Raw genomic sequence first — 18,481 nt, 5'->3', positions numbered from 1 at the left:
CATGGACTCACTGTGTCAGAGAGTTCTGTGGAAGCTTAGGAAAACACATACAGGCAAGGGAGTAATTTGACCTCAATCAAATTCTTCCATCAGACACTAAACAAATAGAAGTCAAAAGAAGGAATGAAAAAAGGATAAGAAATAAAAGGGAAGAAAAGACAGATAAGGGACTAAACCACTGGGATTAGAGTTAAGTAACTAAATGGGCTATATCACTTTGCCATTACCAGAAAGCAATAGCTTTTTCAACTGCTGGAATCTAAATAAAAAAGGTGAACTCTGTCCTGCCTCTGCCTTTTGTTTATTCATGTGTAAATGTTGCTTACTTTTATAGCCCTCTGCCTCTGACTTTTCTATATGAGCAAATGGAGGTTGGCTATCATATCCTCAAGGCCCATCAATAAATAAATGCAATGAAAATAAATAGATAAATAAATAAATGTGAGGAGACAAGCAAATGGGCATCAGTCAGAATTAGTGATGGAACCGTGTCAAGCATAATCATGCTTCAATGGAGAGGGAGTGCCTGAGCATAGGGAGCATTCTTGGTGATTGCACACTCAGTGTCTGTGTTTCTGTGTGTGTGTGTGTGTGTGTGTGTGTGTGTGTGTGTGTGTGTGTGTGTGTGTGTGTGTGTGTGTGTGTGTGTGTGTGTGTGTGTGTGACTCTTAGTATTTGTTTCAGAGAGAGAGAGAGGGAGAAAGAAAAAGACAAGAGGAGAGAAATAGTCTTTTCAACATTTCAACATTTAACTCTCTCAGTCAATACACCCTCTTGAACTCTATACTGCCACTGCTATTGATGCATGTGTCCATAACTGTACAGCACAATCCAACACTTGCTCCAATACGCCAAATTCTATACTTATGTCTTCTAAGTGCACTCCATCGTGACTAACCTCTTTTCACGGCAACATGCATGAGATCATAAAGTTTTTTTAACTGCTTTGTCGATCAAGTCTTCCCTCTATATCACAAATGTCATACATTACTTTTTTTTGTCATCAGTCAGTTACACATCATTAACTATTTCTGCACCATTCATTTTTATCCACCTTTACATAATCTCAAAATCAAATTGCTCAGACTACTATAAAGAAATAAACAACAACTTTGTTTTGAGAATGTATTTGAGTCATGGCATGAACAATGAAAAATACTGAAGACAACTTGTCAAGCTTATTTGAAAAGTATCTAGAGACGATTGTTAGAATTGTGAATCAGTTTATTTTGAAAGCAGTACATATTATCATTTCGTTAACATTTTTGTTCTCAGCATCACATTCAACAGCATCTTCTACTGAATGGTACATGATATTTGACAAATTCTTTCTGTATTTTCATGCATCACCACCACTGATTTCACATACCTCCCCAATTAAAGCCATCATGCACACTTAAAGGGAAAAGCAAAACCATACACAGTGTTATATGTTGTAATTATAGTTTTATCAGATTAAGAAGTTGAAAAAATGTGAAAAAATGAATGTCAGAGCGAAGGGGGAACCATTTGATTCTGGCAGTGCCTCTCACTGTCAGTGGAATGCACAGCTATACAGGATGGCATTCTATTCCACAGCACATTATTTGTTCTCATGCTGATCATCAGTTGGCCCTGCTGTATGCCTAATGAGCAATAAATATGGTTTAATTCAGCCGACACAAGTTGCCCATCCTTCAACACTTAGCTTGATGGCTTTGGCGAGATTCCATTGGAATTATATGAGGGCAATTTTTCAGCTGGTGGGCTGGTCTGACTGACTTCCCTATATTTGGCTTCCACTAGCATTCCTTTGGCTTTAAGCTCTGCAAGTTTATAGGTCTATTAGGAATTCATCAAACAATGAGTGATATCAATCTCATTGTGTGAATGTGCCCTGGGTAAAAATAAGATGAAACCTTCCATTATGGGACCTCCAAAGCATATTTACCCTCCAAAATTGATCCAGTATTGACAATTTACACTTAGGGTGACCTTTTCTAACTGCCCACCTACTTGAAAGCCAATATTGTTTGGAGAGTGAGCAAGAAAAAAAAAATCAGCCCACTACAAATGCTCAGATATTATTGAATGTAATATGTCAAGAGATATTTTTTGCATTGGCGTTATTCACTGACGGCCCACTAGGTGGGAGGACTGAGCACTTTTCACATAAACAAACCCCTGTGTCATTGAAGGAAGATAATATTGGACACAGCAGTTGAGAGCTTCAAGTCAATGATAGCACTGGGTCATTGACTTTATTTCTAAAAAAAGATAAATTAACCTTACTTTTGGGAGTTAGTGTCCACATAATTTTTATCAGACAGTACTGTAAAAGGGCATAATGGTATCAAAAGGGTATGCAGACAGCCCACTGTCAATACCCTACACTTGAGTAGATCACTTCAGTATAATTTCAATAGCAATGGGTTTCGGGATAGTTAACAGTAGGGGCAGGGGCAAGAGACCCCTGGTGTTCACTCACAGAGACTGTCGTTTATTAGGATTTGATTTTTTCTCTCAAAATGGCTTCAAGTCACACTTCACTTACTTTATGTCCGTGCTTGGCAGAGTCTAGCAAAGAATCAGTTATGCGTCAAGGGTGCCCAAATGGTACATAAAATCTTCATCTATATTTCCATGATGGGTTTTCTGTTGGGGATGAAAGATGATCAGGTCCGGAGAAAGGATCTTTGGGTCAATGGGATGGACAAAAGCTTTGTCTATGAAAACTCTCAAAGTTTCTTTCTATGTACTTTTCTTTTCGTTGCTGATAAATACACTCACCAGTGAAGAAAGGTGATGTTTCACAAGCAGCATGTTTCTACAGAGGTTTGATGTCACCTACCTTATTGATAACACACATCTACGGGGCCATCAGAGCAATAGCAAGAGTCACTGTCACCCTGAAGGTCTCTTTGCCTAAAATCACAATAGTGCCACATCCTGTAGGATTGCTTCAAGGGCTACCCCGACGAATAACATCTATCAACCGAAGAGGAATTCAGGAGCTTGGGAGGCATGCAGCTGTCACCCTCAACTTAAAGACAGCCTACAGCAAGATTCTCAATCTGATATGTGACACAATCCTGTTTGTGGGTTGGTGGAAAACAACTGCTTGAGAGGTTGAGAGACAACCAGCGAGAGATAAAGTGATGAGTAAAACATATGCATGAGTAATTTAATTGTTAAGGGAATTACAAATCACTATTAGTCTGTGTAATGTAGTTCAAGTAAAAAATGGGTGACTTTCCAGAGGAATGATGGGAAAACAGCTACCTGACGGAACATATTTTGATTGTCTGCATTGGGTTGTGGATAACAAACAAAAAATCAATAAGTATTAAATGACCATTTACACCAAAAATGAGTTTGGGGGCTATAAGGGGACATGCTTTATCTCTGCCAGCATCTCCTTTTTAAAGACCCTTCCCTTTGGTCTTTTCATTTGGCTCTTTGTAGATTCATCCCCTCTCTTCCATTAAATTTTCATGAGCGAAAATAGGTAATTTAATCTTCATTAAACATACAGGGGGCCCACTCTGCCCTGACCAGCTGAATTAACTACTAGGCTTCAAGGGATAAAACAGTTGGCCTGAAATTCCCTATCCCTGACAAGCATTATATCACTGCATCACCTTTGTTAATGGGCTTGAGATGATCCCTTCCTGTTCAATGTCAAAAAAGTCCTTAAGAGGTTTACTTTACAGAACACAGGATGGAACTTTTGATGGACTGACCTGTGACAGTGAAGGAGAGCGAAGCAGAGAGGAGAGTCCATAGTTTGGGAATGAAGTGGTTTTGAAAGAACAGCAAATAAATAAGAATGGATTGGTTCTCTTTGAAATATGGCTGATTTGTGTCTTGGGTGCATCCCCAGAATGAAACTCCTAAAAAGTCTGTGGCATTCATTCCTGAATGAAAAACAATGAGCTGGGATGTATGAGAGGCTCAGTCACTACCCCCCCCCCCCCCAAAAAAAAAAATAATAATTACATCTACTATACAATTGTCCAATTAAAGTGTAATATCAAAGAACTGTTTGTAGAATAAATTAAAGGTATAGTGTTACACCTAGTGGAAAAACCTCTCAAAATGACACCACAATGATTATGTCGTTAAAATTATACTAAATCTGCACTAGAAATGCACATTTTCTGGGATTCTTCAATCCAACCAGTTTCTGTGTGTTGAATTAGGAATGGCTGGTGTAATTGCGTAACACAAGTATGGCCTCCCGGGTTCGGTTTTCCAATTCACACAAAGTGGAGACAAGGAAATAGTAAATGCTCTTCGAATTGGTTGTAATTGTGACTGGCGGTGCCTAGAATTGTGTTCTCCCAAATACTTGAGGAAGTCTGCTGGAGTATAGCTTTTCTTGAAGGACAGCACAAAAACAAAAACAAACAAGCACAAAAAACCGACAAAATGCACGATAATGGGTTTAAATGAACTCCTCGGACATAAGCAAAGATTCTTATGGAACTCTGGGAGAATCTCCCAGGTACACGCTACCCATTTGAAGATGACATAAGGTTAATCAAGCTTTAAAGCATGAGATTAAAACAGAAACAAGCATGAGTGAACAGATTTGGCACACCGTTTCATTCACCTGCTCAGAGAACCTCCTCTACTACTCAATTCAGACACTGAAATGTTGGCAGTCCTTAAGTCAGAGTGAAATCAAATGTGTACACAACAAGTAATTAAACATTACTGCTGCATTAGAGACCCAAAAATCACACAATTATTTTTCATATCTTGACTGATTTGTTGACAGTTTTCACCATAGATGTTGATAAATGGCTCAAAAACAGCTCAGTGACTGAGATGACTTTGTTACTAGACTGTCACTGCAGAGCTTAGTTATGCTTTTTTACAGAAAGTATCTTTAATTGTTTTTCTCTGAATATGTGAAAGGGTTTCTCTTTGCCACCTTTCAAAAGATGAGACAAATCCCTATTATGGACTTCAGTGGTTAACCTTTCACCTTTGGGACCACACTTTTTTTTTTCTTGAGATGAAGGAGACAATACATCACCGTCTCTGTACCATAGCTCCTCAGACATAAATGCCTGAAATGTGAAGGCACTTTTACCCAACTCACAACATATCTGGCTGCAGTCAACAGGTTAACATCTGTTACCTGAAGGAATGTAATGACTTCACCATCACTTCTCTTCCTTTCCTTCCATCAAGGAAAGGAAGAGACAAATGGAATGACAAATGGAATAAATGGTGAATTTGTAAAAAAAAAAAAAAAGGGAGGAAACAATAACAAAAATAACAGTGACGTGCCAATTGATGTAAATTCTCATTATCCAGGTCATGGTAATCCCAAAAAATTGAATCTTCAGGAATAGCTTTCAAATTTTTGACAGAGAAGACAGTTGGTTTGAGGAGTGACGAAAGAAACCATTTAGTCAAATTGGAAGGACAATTTCTGATAAACATAAAATGCCGTTTGAGCATCTCTCCCCATAGAGTTTTTCTATTGTTCTCATGAAACTCATGAAACCCACAATGATTCCCAGTTAGATAAACAAACAGCTTGTGCCTTTAACAACTCCTAACAGTGCTTTTGACTTAACTGTTATGGTGACTGTCATTGTGTTAGCAACCCTAGACATCAGTACTCCCTATCCACTTCTTGAGTGCAGAAACATCTTCAGATCCTGCACAGAAGTCCAGCTGCTTCAGATTCAACCTTCAAAGAGTCCATGTTCCTTAAATCTAAGGAGCTTTTTGACAGCCTCAGTGAAAACACAAAATAATTCTGAGAAAACACAACTCCCACATTATTGTTACTCAAAATTGAATTATTGGATAATAATAATAATAATAATAATAATAATAATAATAATAATAATAATAATAATAATAATAATTTATATATATATAAAGAAAGAAAGAAAGAAAGAAAGAAAGAAAGAAAGAAAGAAAGAAAGAAAGAAAGAAAGAAAGAAAGAAAGATTTTTTTTTTTTGATTTTTGCAAAAACACTTTAATCTCATTCAAACATTTTGCAGTTTTACATTAGATGAAAGCATTTAAGTGCCTCAAAACATCTTTTCCAAACAAACTTCAATCACATTTAACATGTAGAACATTTAGAACATTTAGAACATTTTACAAATTTTCATCAGATGAAATTTCAAAAATATGAAACACTCAAAAACATTAACCACCAAGAAACAAAGGGAAATACAATATAAGAATTAGTGCATTATAACAGGAAGTTTGCAAAAGTGAGGTGGTCATCAACTAAAGTGCATAGGACATTTTTGTAACACCAGATGTTCCTAAAGTTATTCAGGTCTTTTGTCAATTTATAGAAACCAAATTCTAGTTTTAAGCGACATCTGATGTTACAGCAAAAAACAGTAGCTGCTTCTTGAGTGGTATCGTTTTCAATTTTCCTCTTCCTGGTCACATGAATTGCAAGTTTTGCCTCCCCAGAAATAAAATTTAAAAGCTGCCACTTTCTCTGATTCGATCTATTGTACCCAGCACCGTAGATGAATTTCCTGATACTAAAGTTTTCATTGAACAAGTTAAAAACATTTGTTAGAAGAGTGAAGAGTACTGCAAGTCTCCCACACTCACTGAAAGTATGAAAGACTGTCTCCTGAAGAGGACAGAAGGGACACTGGCTGGACACCGCAGGGGCAAAAACAGAGACAAAAGCATTTGAACCGACGGCACCATGCAAAATCCTCCACTGGAGGTCGGCTGTTTTTTTCTTGAGGGGAGGTTTGTACAGAAGTCTCCACTGCGGGTCAGGTCCATTTCCCGTCATCTTGTTGGCCCAGGTAGTAGGTGCTCTGTTACACAGGTTTTTCTTGTTGATTACTTTTACACATTGTTTGTACAGTATTTTTTTGTTGGCCGTGTGCAGGCTGATCTGTCGTTCATCTCCGAGGAGAGGACCCTCCAGTTCTCCAAACAGGGGACTGATGTGGACCTCTGGGAAAGGATCTTTGCTGTCTGGTACAGTCCCTGTACTATAGTCCAGGAGGAGGCTTTTCTCCTTCCAGGAAAGTCTTTGCCTCCACAGTTGTAGCACCCTCTGAGCCACCCTGGTGGACTGGATGTTCAGCAGGGAGCTCACAGCCTGGGCATCCGCCAGCGCAGGCCCGACGTTGTCTACCAGTTGCTGGAGGGTCACGGTCCTGGTTCTGCAAAGCGCTGTAGACAGACCAGGTGTGGCTCCACTGCAGACGTCCAGCCTGGCCCCATGCACTAGTGGTTCCCTCAGTAACCAGAACAAAGAGTCAGAGTTTTTTCCTGGGCTGCTTTTAAAAAGGGCCCACGACTTAAAAACACCATGATAAAACGGAGGCAAACCTTCCAACTTTAGAAGCTTAGAGTCCATTAAAAACAGTGCAGCATCCAGGTCCAAGTGGCTCACTCGTCTGAATATGCAGCCGGCCACCTCTCTCCACGTCAGATCCGCTGGTCCGGTCAGAAACCGCTGGATGAACTGTAATCTGAACGTGGCTGTTCTGCTAGCCAGGTGGATGAGGCCCTGTCCCCCCTCCTCTCTTGATAAAAACAACACTCCTTGAGGTACCCAATGCAGCCCATCCCAGAAAAAGTTAACAAGTTTGGTCTGGATTTGGGCTAGAAACCCTGATGGAGGTTCCATACAGGTCAAGCGGTGCCACAGCTGCGAGGCTACCAGATTGTTTATCACTAAAACTCGACCTCTGTATGACATTCTGGGGAGCAACCATTTCCATTTTTTAAGTTTCCTTTCTATTTTGTCAATGACGCCCTCCCAGTTCTTCCTGGTTGTTGTCTCATCTCCCAGGTACACACCGAGATATTTGAGACCATCAGTCTTCCAACACAAGTTTTGAGGAAGAACTGGGAGGTTGCCATGCCACTCACCAACAGCAAGGGCTTCACTTTTGTTCCAGTTTACTTTTGCAGCAGTTAAAACATTGAATGAGTTTGTCAAACCCACTAGAACATTAACATCCCTTTGGTTTTTTATAAGAACAACAACATCATCAGCATAGGCAGATAAAAGAATGTTCTCTCTAACACCAGGTAAAATCAAACCGTCGATGCTTTTGCGAATTTTACAGAGGAGGGGCTCCAGAGAGAGTGCATAGAGCATCCCAGACAGGGCACAACCCTGCCGGATGCCCCGATGCACCCCGAAGGGGGCACACAAACTGCCGTTAAACTTCAGAATACTCTGAACGTCACTGTACAACACCTTGATCTTGGCAATGAACTCGGTGCTGAACCCAAACCTCTCCATGGTTGTCCAGAGGAAGCTGTGCTCAACACGGTCAAATGCCTTTTCCTGATCTAACGAAATGAGACCAGCGTTTATACCCAATGATCTGGACACCTCCAAAACATCACGAATTAGGTAGACATTGTCTGCCATGGACCTGCCGGGCACACAGTAGGTTTGATCCCGGTGGATGACCTGCTCCATAGCTTCCCTCAGCCTGGTAGCCAAAGCCTTGGACAGAATCTTGTAATCGGTGCAGAGCAGTGACACAGGGCGCCAATTCTTGATGTCCTGCAGATTGCCTTTTTTAGGCAGGAGGGCAACGACCGCCCTCCGGCAGGACAGTGGCAAAGAGCCTGAGGATAGACTTTCGGTGAACACTTCCAGCATATCACATGCTAGAATGTCCCAGAAGGCTGTATAGAACTCAACCGTTAGACCATCGATACCCGGAGAACGTCGTCCCTGCATGTTCTGCAGGGCAGTGTGGAGTTCCTCTAACTCCAGCGGCCGGTCAAGTTGTGAATTTGTCTCCGTGGAGACTTGAGGTAGCTCTGCACAGAACTCCTCTAACAGTGGCTGGTTTTCCCGGTATTCACTGTCATACAAAGATGAATAAAAACTCACAGCTCGCCTTCTGATCTGACCAGGCTCTGTCAGCTCTTGTCCTGTGTCAGACAGCAGGGAGTGGATCACGTTGGTCTGTCCATGCTTTTTTTCCAGGCCGAAGAAGAAGCTAGAGGGAGCATCCATCTCGGTGATGTTTTGTACCCTGGATCGAACTAGGGCACCCTGTACTTTAGTATCCAACAGGTCGGCTAAAGCCATTCTTTTGGACTTGAGGATTTCAGTACACCTCTGATTTCCTGTGGAAGCGCTTGTCTCCAACTCCACAATTTCAGCCTCTAGGTGTTTCATTGACCGGCAGGTGTCTCGTGTGACGTTCAAAGTATACTGTTGGCACAGGACTTTTATCTCTGTTTTGCCATAGTCCCACCACTGGCTAAGAGAGGTAAAATCAGCTTTTCTAAGTCTAAAAGTGCTCCAAAAATAACTGAAGATCTCTCTAAAGCCTCTGTCCAAGGCTAAAGTTGAATTAAAATGCCAGTATGCACTCCTAGGTAAAATATTTCCCATCACAACGCGACATGAAACCAGAGAATGATCAGTATAAGCAGCTGGCATTATATTACAGTCTTTGAAAGCATTGAAATGGTGTTTAAAACAGTAAAAGCGATCCAACCTGGCTAAAGACACCCTGCCTTCTGTCAGGTGGGACCAAGTGTACTGTCGGCAGTCTGGATGCATCCTCCTCCACACATCCACTAGGCCGCGAGAAGAGACCAGCCGCTTCAGAGTGTGTTGGGATGCTGGGTAAGGCTCCGCGTGGTTACGGTCTAACATCCCATCCTCAGTACAGTTAAAATCTCCTCCCAAAATCAAAAAGTCTTCCGAACCACAGCTATCTAGCTTAGCTTGTATTAATTCTAGAAAGCCCTTCCTTTCTGCACCGTTTGTTGGAGCATAAATATTTACAAAAACCAGGGTGCGGTGTTCAAAATGTGCTTTTACTAAGAGACACCTCCCCTTTACGACATGCTCGATTTCTAGAGATGTTGGGTTAAAAGTTCTAGAGAACAAGAAGCCCACTCCACCACTCAGCGTGGTGTTGTGGTCTAGGATCACCTGTCCCTCCCACTCCTTCATCCAGTCCACCGCATTGTTGTCATCACTGTGTGTTTCTTGTAAAAACAGAACATCAATAGTTTTCCTCCTTGCTGTGTCAAAAATTAGTGCTCTTTTTCTTTCTTCTCTGGCTCCATTTACGTTTAATGTCCCCACTCTAAAATAATCCATGTTAAGGGAAAAATTTAAAGAAAGAAAGAAAGAAAGAAAGTATGCTTTATATATATACACATGGACAAACGAACACACAAACACTGACAATTATAATACATCACCGCTTCGCAGGATGTAACTAGGCAGTCAGAGAGTGCAACATTGGGTAACACCCCTAAATTCAAATTTTTACCCTGACCTACTTTCACAGGTCAGGGTCATTTCGTAAAAGACCCATGATCCAACATGTAACTTATGCATTCTATTTGTCATGTTTCAGAGGTGTGTACCTAAAAAGTTATAAAAGCGAAAATGTGACCTTGACCTAATTTTCTCAAGGTCAAGCTCTTCATCTCATTTTGGCCCCTTTGCCACCTGAATAATTTGCTTTTTGTTTTATCTTTCTATCTGCAATGGTTGTGAAGATATTTGGGGGATGAACGGATGGACGTACGTACACAAAAACGCCAACAATTACAATACATCACCGCTTCGCGGGATGTAATAAGTCTTCATGGCATGTGAGAGATGCTTTTAACAAACATACGGAGTGCATGAGAGCAATGCAAAGAGTCATTGCAAAAAGCCAAGCATGAAGGTTGACATAACTTACCAACAAAACACTTCCTATGCATTGTCAAGAGAAATGGAGCAAAATCATGCTGAGAGAGTTGATAGCTGATAACTGGAGCTGCTCTACATGACAGACAGTATGCTGAGTGCTTCAAATCGTTTTTCTTAGGGATGACCCCTTTTGAGATTGTGATTTTTACTGCCTGTGGGTCTGAGAGGACTGTAATTTCATCTGTGCTGTATGCCGTATATATGGTACATTAGACAATAAAGTTGACTATGACTATATGGGAATTAACATTTGGGATCAAGAGGACGTGAAACTGTTATTATACTGCCACTGATTTCTACAAGTGATGAAAATTGTTAAATTTCATATCAGTTATATGTCCTTTTCAGTACATTATCTTCTTGTACCATTTCTATTACAACAAGTAGGGATGCTGTGTAAAAAAAAAAAATTACAGTAAAACATAATGCCAAGATTAGGGCTGAGTGAACAGATTTCAAATTAACATAAAAATTACTCCAAATGTTTACCTTTTTAAGTGAATAATGGCTGATTATTATTTTGAGCTGGTTTGTGTAATATTGTCAATTTAAACAGAGGCTTCTAAATTTGTTTTTGGTCATTTTCAGTCAATTTCCCAGTCCTACCTGAAGCTGTGAGGCGATGCCCTATATAAAAATGTTTGATAAGGTGGTAAAGTTTACCAATTTCTCACACTTCAACATCTAAGCAGTTGAGAAAGACCAATTTATTCACAATCATGATACTAAAAAATGTTGCCAGTTGACTTGTTTACTTGTGCAATGTTCCAGTTTTACCTTACACAAGTTCAACAGTTTATGGTTACTGATGTTTCAACATAGCATTCCAATTATTGTTGGAGCGGGGTCAAGCTATTTAGCACATCTACGTCCATAGGGCCGTGAGCCAAAGGCACTGTTACTTTGTAATGTGTTTCCAGAAAGGCTGGAGTAAATGAAGTTTATGCCGCATAGAGGCGACAATGAATGGGACATTATTTTTGCAATGACAGCTGTATGTAACACAAGTAGATACATTACGGAGATAACACTTGATGATCAAATTTATTCTCTGGAAATACATTGTGCATTACAATTCTCAAAATAAGTGGTGACTGATCTTCACTGGAGCTAATTTTTTCAGTGAGGAGTTACATACATACACAATGTGTATATTACATTTTGCGTTTATTTTAGTTACATTTGGCATACATTTGAAGATTTTTTTTAGAGATTATTACATGTTATAAAATGTAACATTTGGCTCAAATTTATGAAATCAGTGACATACTTTCCATGATGTGGACCAGCTCAGTTAGAGTGCTCTGAACACATGGACATCTGTGAGTTATGCAGCCAGAAGATGTGCAAGGTTTATGCCTGTTTAAAAAGCCGGCTAAATGCACACACCTAAAGTTCTGTTACCATAGTTAGCACCCGGCCACCGAGAGGCTGGACTGGAAGGACTTTGATCACCTGTAACAATGTTAATGAAAAAAGAAGATATACAGAAAAGTAAAAAAGAAAAGAAGGGAAGGACAGAGAAAATACAAAAGAGAAAAAGGAATTAGAGATGAGACATTTCAGATATTTGCAAGAATGAACCACTCCCAGATTTTGAAAAAAAACCCCAACCTATCAGCTTTGTAAAGTTAATGGATATTTGAACTAAAACACAGCAATAATGAATCAATAAGACGTAACTAAATAATGGAGCTGTTATGTGTTATGATGAGCAGCAATGGGTGTTGAAAGATGAGTTTGCATGAGTGCTTGTTGATATACCCATAATTGAATTTTTGAAAAAGTGACAAAATATATGTCAGGAAACTCTAATTGTAAGGAAACCTTATCAGTTAATTTTGAAAGTACTGCAATCGTCTTTGGCTAGCTCAGGAAATTCAGCTACAATATTGTACAACAGATTTAATCACAAGTCAGTTTTAATTGTAAAATGCTTCATTTTGAAATAAGGAGTCCCAAAGACTAGTCATAAACCCAGTTCACAGATCAGAGGGTCACTGGATCACACACACATGTAAAAACAAACATAAGACAAACAACAGACAAAAACTTTCTTGTTTGACATTTCCTGTGTTATAATATATGGTTATTTTTTATACTTGCTTTCCAGCAAAACACACATAGGACACATTTTTCCAACATGACTCTCAGTGCGGGATGGCAGCACCTGTGGCTTTTCAACAGACCTCTGACTTGCATATGAATTCACTTTGGCAACACTTCTAGGTGGTAATACATGGGCCATTAATCATGGGCAAACAGAATGCATACAAAATCAGCCTCATCCGGACTGCAGCCAGCATGGCTAAATTAAAGTAAGTGCTTCATGAATGGCTACAGGACAATATATTGTTAATGACATTCAATAAGTGACAGATGTTCTTGCTTTTAAGATGCACATTTTAAAGTTATGTGTGTTCATGTTTTATGAGTGTTTTGTAATAAACAGTCAGTCAGTCAGTCAGTCATTTTCAGATTACCACCGCTGTATCCGCCGCAGCGGGTCACGGGGAGCCGGAGCCTATCTCAGCGGCATAGGGCGTGAGGCGGGGGACACTCCGGGCACGACGCTAGTGCACCGCGGTAGTAATAAACAATGTAATACAAATGGAAAAGATGATATTCTTCTTCGATAGACCAGCAGCCAGTTATATTGCATGAGAACTAATACCTATGTGGGGCATGTGGTATTTTTCTCATGTGGTATTTATCTCAGGTGAGACTGAGACAAATTAAATAAAAAATATGGAATGGAACACAAAGGCAGTGTTTTTGAGCTGCATTACCATTGCGTGGTGTCCGTTTTCGTCTATCACGGAAGGCTGCTCCCGATTGCAGAGCTTCCATTAAACTATCCATCACACCAGTTTCATCTCCCTCTGAAAGAGAACAAAAAAAGCAAAAATATTTAGAGGAGAACATGCAACAGCGCCATTCATAATAGGAGGAAGAAAACTAATAAATGTACATACAGGTAAATGCACACAAAAACAAACTTAGGACTTAGGTATAGGACAGAACAATTATTTCAAATGCAAGATAGCGTTGTGACTAAAACTAGCCATTCAGGCCTGTCTGTTTTTTCTTAAGGAAACAGCTGGGGAGAAGGAAAATACACTTAGAGTTTAGCATCTAATGCAGGCAGAGGAGCCTCAGGATGAAAGCAATCACTGATGTTCATTGACAGATATTCTTTCTGTGGCTAACACAGGGGAGGTAAGTGCTCTTTACAAAGATTTAGTGTGGAGCCGCTCAATACCCGGCCGCTCTATCATTGTTCAGTCAATGACAGTGGGACCAGTCTTCGAAAAACATTCCCCCTTCCCACTGATCTAGCTGTCCTGCCGATCCATGAAACCAGAGAAGTGAAGGCAGTTGGCACAGACTCGCAGACAGTGAGGAGACACTTGGGACAGTGTATTGTTCAATGGATGCTGGGGTTCGAAAATTAGCTCTAAGGTTCCGAATGTGGGTAATTCATCTTTACACTCCATCACTACTACATCAAAAGGGCACCCTTTACTGTATGTCACAGCGCACGACATACATTACATTTAAGTTATATTATTCAAGTTATGTATTGGTCATCAGTCCTACATGAAAACTTTTTTAAGTTTACCAAGTAGACCTTGGCTACTATTTTTGTTCATTCAGCCCGAAGAGGAAAGCAGAAGGAAACACTAAAAAATAAGTTGAGACGAGTGAGACTTTCAGCATGAAGCACTTTTCCAGACACCAGGATGACAAATGTTGTATTATATACATGTATTCAAAGACGCTGACAGCCGATCAAATTAGATTTATGAGCAAAGCAACACATTAGACAACTTCAGTTTATGAAAATGGTATGTATTTTACCACTATCTGGTTAAGTCAGAAGTGAGCATGTTTTTTGTTTTTTTTAGGAACAAACACTTTGACCTGCAATGATACATGTAAGGAATAGAAGATGAGAAAAACCAAGAATAGAAATGTGCTTAATTAAAATTCAAGTAAAAACAAACAAACAAAAAAAACATGACACCGCAAGTACTCACACTAATTTTGCTCTGTATCTCATTCCTTCTCTTTCTTCCTCAAGCCTTTCCCAAGGGCTACTTTGAAATCAAAGTATCTGTTCTAGCTCTGTGCTGTGCTTAAAAGCAATCCCGATTAAATCAAGCTTAATTAGACCGGCTTTATCAGAACAAAACCAAAGCAGGGCCAAGTACTGCTTATCTCAAATTGCAGCACTACACCTCAGATAGCAGGCTCATTGGTTTAAAATGGGGAGCAAACATTTTGTCTATTGTGGACATTCAAAACTAAAGTGAACACCTTTACCGTATCCTTAGTAGGCTAACACGTTCCAGGGCTGATAAAGGTAGAACGTATGAAGTGGAAGGTTAATATTTATCTATAAATGTCTTGGCACAAAAACCTTTTGGACAGCTGATTCTTCAATCCACTCTTCTACATATAGAAGATCTAGATATACAGTAGAAGAGGGTACATAACATTTGATCAATGTGGTATTCCTTTAGTTTTAGTTATGACACAATTCATCATGTGTATTGGTCAAAACTTTGGAGCCATGGTAAACTATGGTTCAGGCGAAGGCGTAGAAACACAACAAACCAAAATACAAGGAAAGCTTCTCCCCAGTAACCCCACATTGCTCAATTAAGCATAAGGAACTAGCTCTTCCAGACGCAGTCAGTCAGTCAGTCATTTTCATATTGCCACCGCTACATCCACCGCAGCGGGTCACGGGGAGCTGGAGCCTATCCCAGTAGCATAGTGCGTGAGGCGGGGGACACTCCGGGCACGACGCCAGTGCACCGTGGAGCCACACACAAAGACGTACAACCACTCACACACACACTCACTCCTACAGGCAATTGGGGATCGGCCAATCAACCTGAAGCACATGCTTTTGGAGGTGGGAGGAAGCCAGAGAACCCGGAGAGAACCCACGCAGACACGGGGAGAGCATGCAAACTCCGCACAGAGCGGGACTTGAACCCGGGTCCGCCGTGTTGTGAGGCGACAGCACTAACCACCGCGCCACCGTGCCGCCCCCAGACGCAGTCCTTGCATTTTTTTTTTTTTCTTCTGTGCTTACAACTAACACAGAAGAGATACATGAAGAGATACAAGATAACAGCTACATAAAGCACGCAACACTTTTCAAAAAAATGTCAAATGTAATTTTAGGGATTATTTTATTAAGAAAAAATCTGGGGGGAACACACTTTTTTCTCATCGTCCACAAACCATCTGACCTGCAATCCTTAATGAAGGTAAAATAAGACAACCAAGACCAAAGACAAGTGTAATACAAATAGAATTAAAACAAATTGTCACACTTAGAGTAATTTTCAATTCAATATATTACCACTATTATATTTTAAGAATGATATATCAGTCTCAAACTGACTAAAAAGAGATTTACTCCCCAGTCACCTCACAGTGCTTAATTAACTGCATGCTATTGGGCCACAGTTAAAGCCTGAGGAGGCAGTTCTCTCACCAAATTGTCACAAATGAAAATTCAGACTATGAACTTATTTAGAATTATTTATATGTATGTATTAAACAAATGTGAATAAAAGGTAAGCCCTTAGAATAAAAAAGACATTTCCAGTAATCCTCAGAGCAAACTTTCTTCATTACTTGTAATAATATTGCCTATTTTAGCAAACATTTCTGTCTTTTTCACTGTTGTCTTATTTTCAGCTGCAAAACCCAGGGCAAATATTCATCCTCTTCTTATTAACAGCACTAGTAGATTGCATGCCGGGGAATTACATAAATGCTAACCTTTCATGCCCAGAGATTTTTCTTAAGAGGAAAGATCCCCTCTGTTCAACGGAAATTGCTTTCTAAATGGGTTAAGATAGGCTAAGACCCAAGACACTGGCATGCCCTTCCAATGATGAAACACCTTAGTGAGTACCTCAAAAGACAGCCCCAAGGTGCTTAAATAATCTCATTAAAAATTGTGGAACTGCAGAACATGCCTGTGGCTTCTGTACTTTTAGGTAGTTTTCTTAAACAGTTACATCATAAGCGCACAAGCTTTGTGAAACTCTACCTCTTGGACAGTGAAAATGTAGTGTTCCATATCATTTCCCCTGAGCCCTTCCAATTGTCCCCTACTTCCCCTGAATAGCAGGTGGTATCGGGACCCAAAGGCTGTGCCAAATGTAAGAGTGAGCCCTGGGGGTAGACTCAGTCTGCAATGTATTTACAAGAAGCCTTATCATGTTGTAATTATGAGGGATAACAAAAATAACATGCTCTGGAATTAAACACTTCACACTGGATTTATCTCTGTGTTGAATTAAGTCAACTGGACCTGCTGGAAAAGCTTGAAGACATTTATTTGTCCTCTCATACAAGAGGCTTCTTGAGTTTTCAACAGCTGGTGAGGAGTTTCAGATATTTAACCTAGTGGGTGTCACCTGAAAGTCTCTCTGCTGACTTCAACCTCCCTGGGGTGGGGGCCTGTAGGTGAAACCTATATTAATGTGTTTCAACAAGTGTCATTCTGGGTGGATGACCTTGATGACTAAATACTTGGAAGTTCCAATTAAGAATTGCTTTTATTGAGGAGTAAAGCAGTCATAGCTTTTTCCACACAGTGCACTGAAAATCACCTAAAGCTAAATATCAGCAAAAATAATGTTTTTTGTGCTTTTTGTGGTGGGTGAGTGTCTCTCATTGAGAGAGGAAGAGAGAGAGAGAGAGAAAAAAACAAATTTATCAAATACATTTAATTTTGATGCAGCAAATTCTTAAATAAGAAGGCTTCACGGAAATGTGAAAATTGTAATCAGCCTCTAGTAACTGCCTCCAAAATGATTTCGACACACTGAAAAACAGCTAAAGTCTGGATCTCAGAGTGAATGTATGACATAGTCGCAATTATATAATAGGAATCCATGCTCAACAGGCTTATAGGCAAAAGGACAATGACACTTCCATTCAGAGATGGTTTTAGGCAGGTAAGGATAAAAAATAAATCCTAGTTAAACAACAGGGAACATTTCCTGGAATAGGCCCACCAATTAACACGGTCGACTGAATCCCCTTGTTCCATTTGTGTAGATTATTCTAAACTTTTAAGTTCTTCTAACTTTGTTTAACCATGTAGGTGAATGTCTATGCCACCACTGGATGCTCTAAGGAGCATCACTGATGTACTATATCACTAAATCTACCACTGTTCTGGCTGAAAAAATAACAAAAAACTTACAAGCAAAGAAATGAAAAGAGAATTGTCACAATTTCAACTTTTCTCTCACTGTATGGCATTGAATGGTAATAAGAAAACCCCTTTGCAAAACATTATTACTTGAGAACGAAGTCGACTTTCTTCCTTTTAGTTGTGAAATGTCATCACTTCATCCTATTAGACATTTGTGTGGAGTTTTAGTATAATGAGGATATGAATTTTTAACTAATTGAAAAACTGTTTTCCTGTGGTCAAGTGACCTTGACCTTCAGTATATGCGGTAAAAGTCTTTACAATGTACGATTACCTATAACACAAGAAAGGAATAATATAAGTATAGATTCAGAGTGGCACTAGTGAGGGAGGAAGATGTAAAGCCAGGAAAGATGGGGGAGGTTGTACGGAGAGAAATGGAAAAGAAGAATAGAACACAGCCAGAGGGAAACATGAAGAGGGTTTCTGCAGATACGTAAGTGAGAGTGAATGAGTGGATTTTTGAGAGGGACTAGTGGAGCGAAGCAAGACGAGGGTCGTAAAACACCTTCGTGACTCCTTGACACCCTG

The 18,481-nt window shown here is 39.9% G+C and overlaps 1 protein-coding gene across 7 annotated transcripts in view; it reads right to left on the bottom strand.

Annotated features, from left to right (window-relative positions):
- diaph2 (diaphanous-related formin 2) overlaps positions 1-18,481 on the bottom strand; it is a 377,371-nt gene that overhangs the window by 35,495 nt on the left and 323,395 nt on the right. For 3 of the 7 annotated variants that reach the window (XM_068325221.1, XM_068325223.1, XM_068325224.1), the window contains 2 exons: positions 13,485-13,577; positions 12,085-12,150 (listed from right to left, as the gene is read on the bottom strand). In XM_068325221.1, the coding sequence (XP_068181322.1) occupies positions 12,085-12,150; positions 13,485-13,577 (159 nt within the window). Of the gene's footprint in view, positions 1-9,940; positions 10,076-12,084; positions 12,151-13,484; positions 13,578-18,481 lie in introns of those variants that run through there. The other 4 variants (XM_068325227.1, XM_068325226.1, XM_068325222.1 and 1 more) reach the window with 4 other exon arrangements.

This window comes from Antennarius striatus, chromosome 10 (assembly GCF_040054535.1).
Source record: "Antennarius striatus isolate MH-2024 chromosome 10, ASM4005453v1, whole genome shotgun sequence".
In the NCBI taxonomy this organism is placed as follows: domain Eukaryota; kingdom Metazoa; phylum Chordata; class Actinopteri; order Lophiiformes; family Antennariidae; genus Antennarius; species Antennarius striatus.
This window is presented reverse-complemented; position numbering and strand designations above follow the sequence as displayed.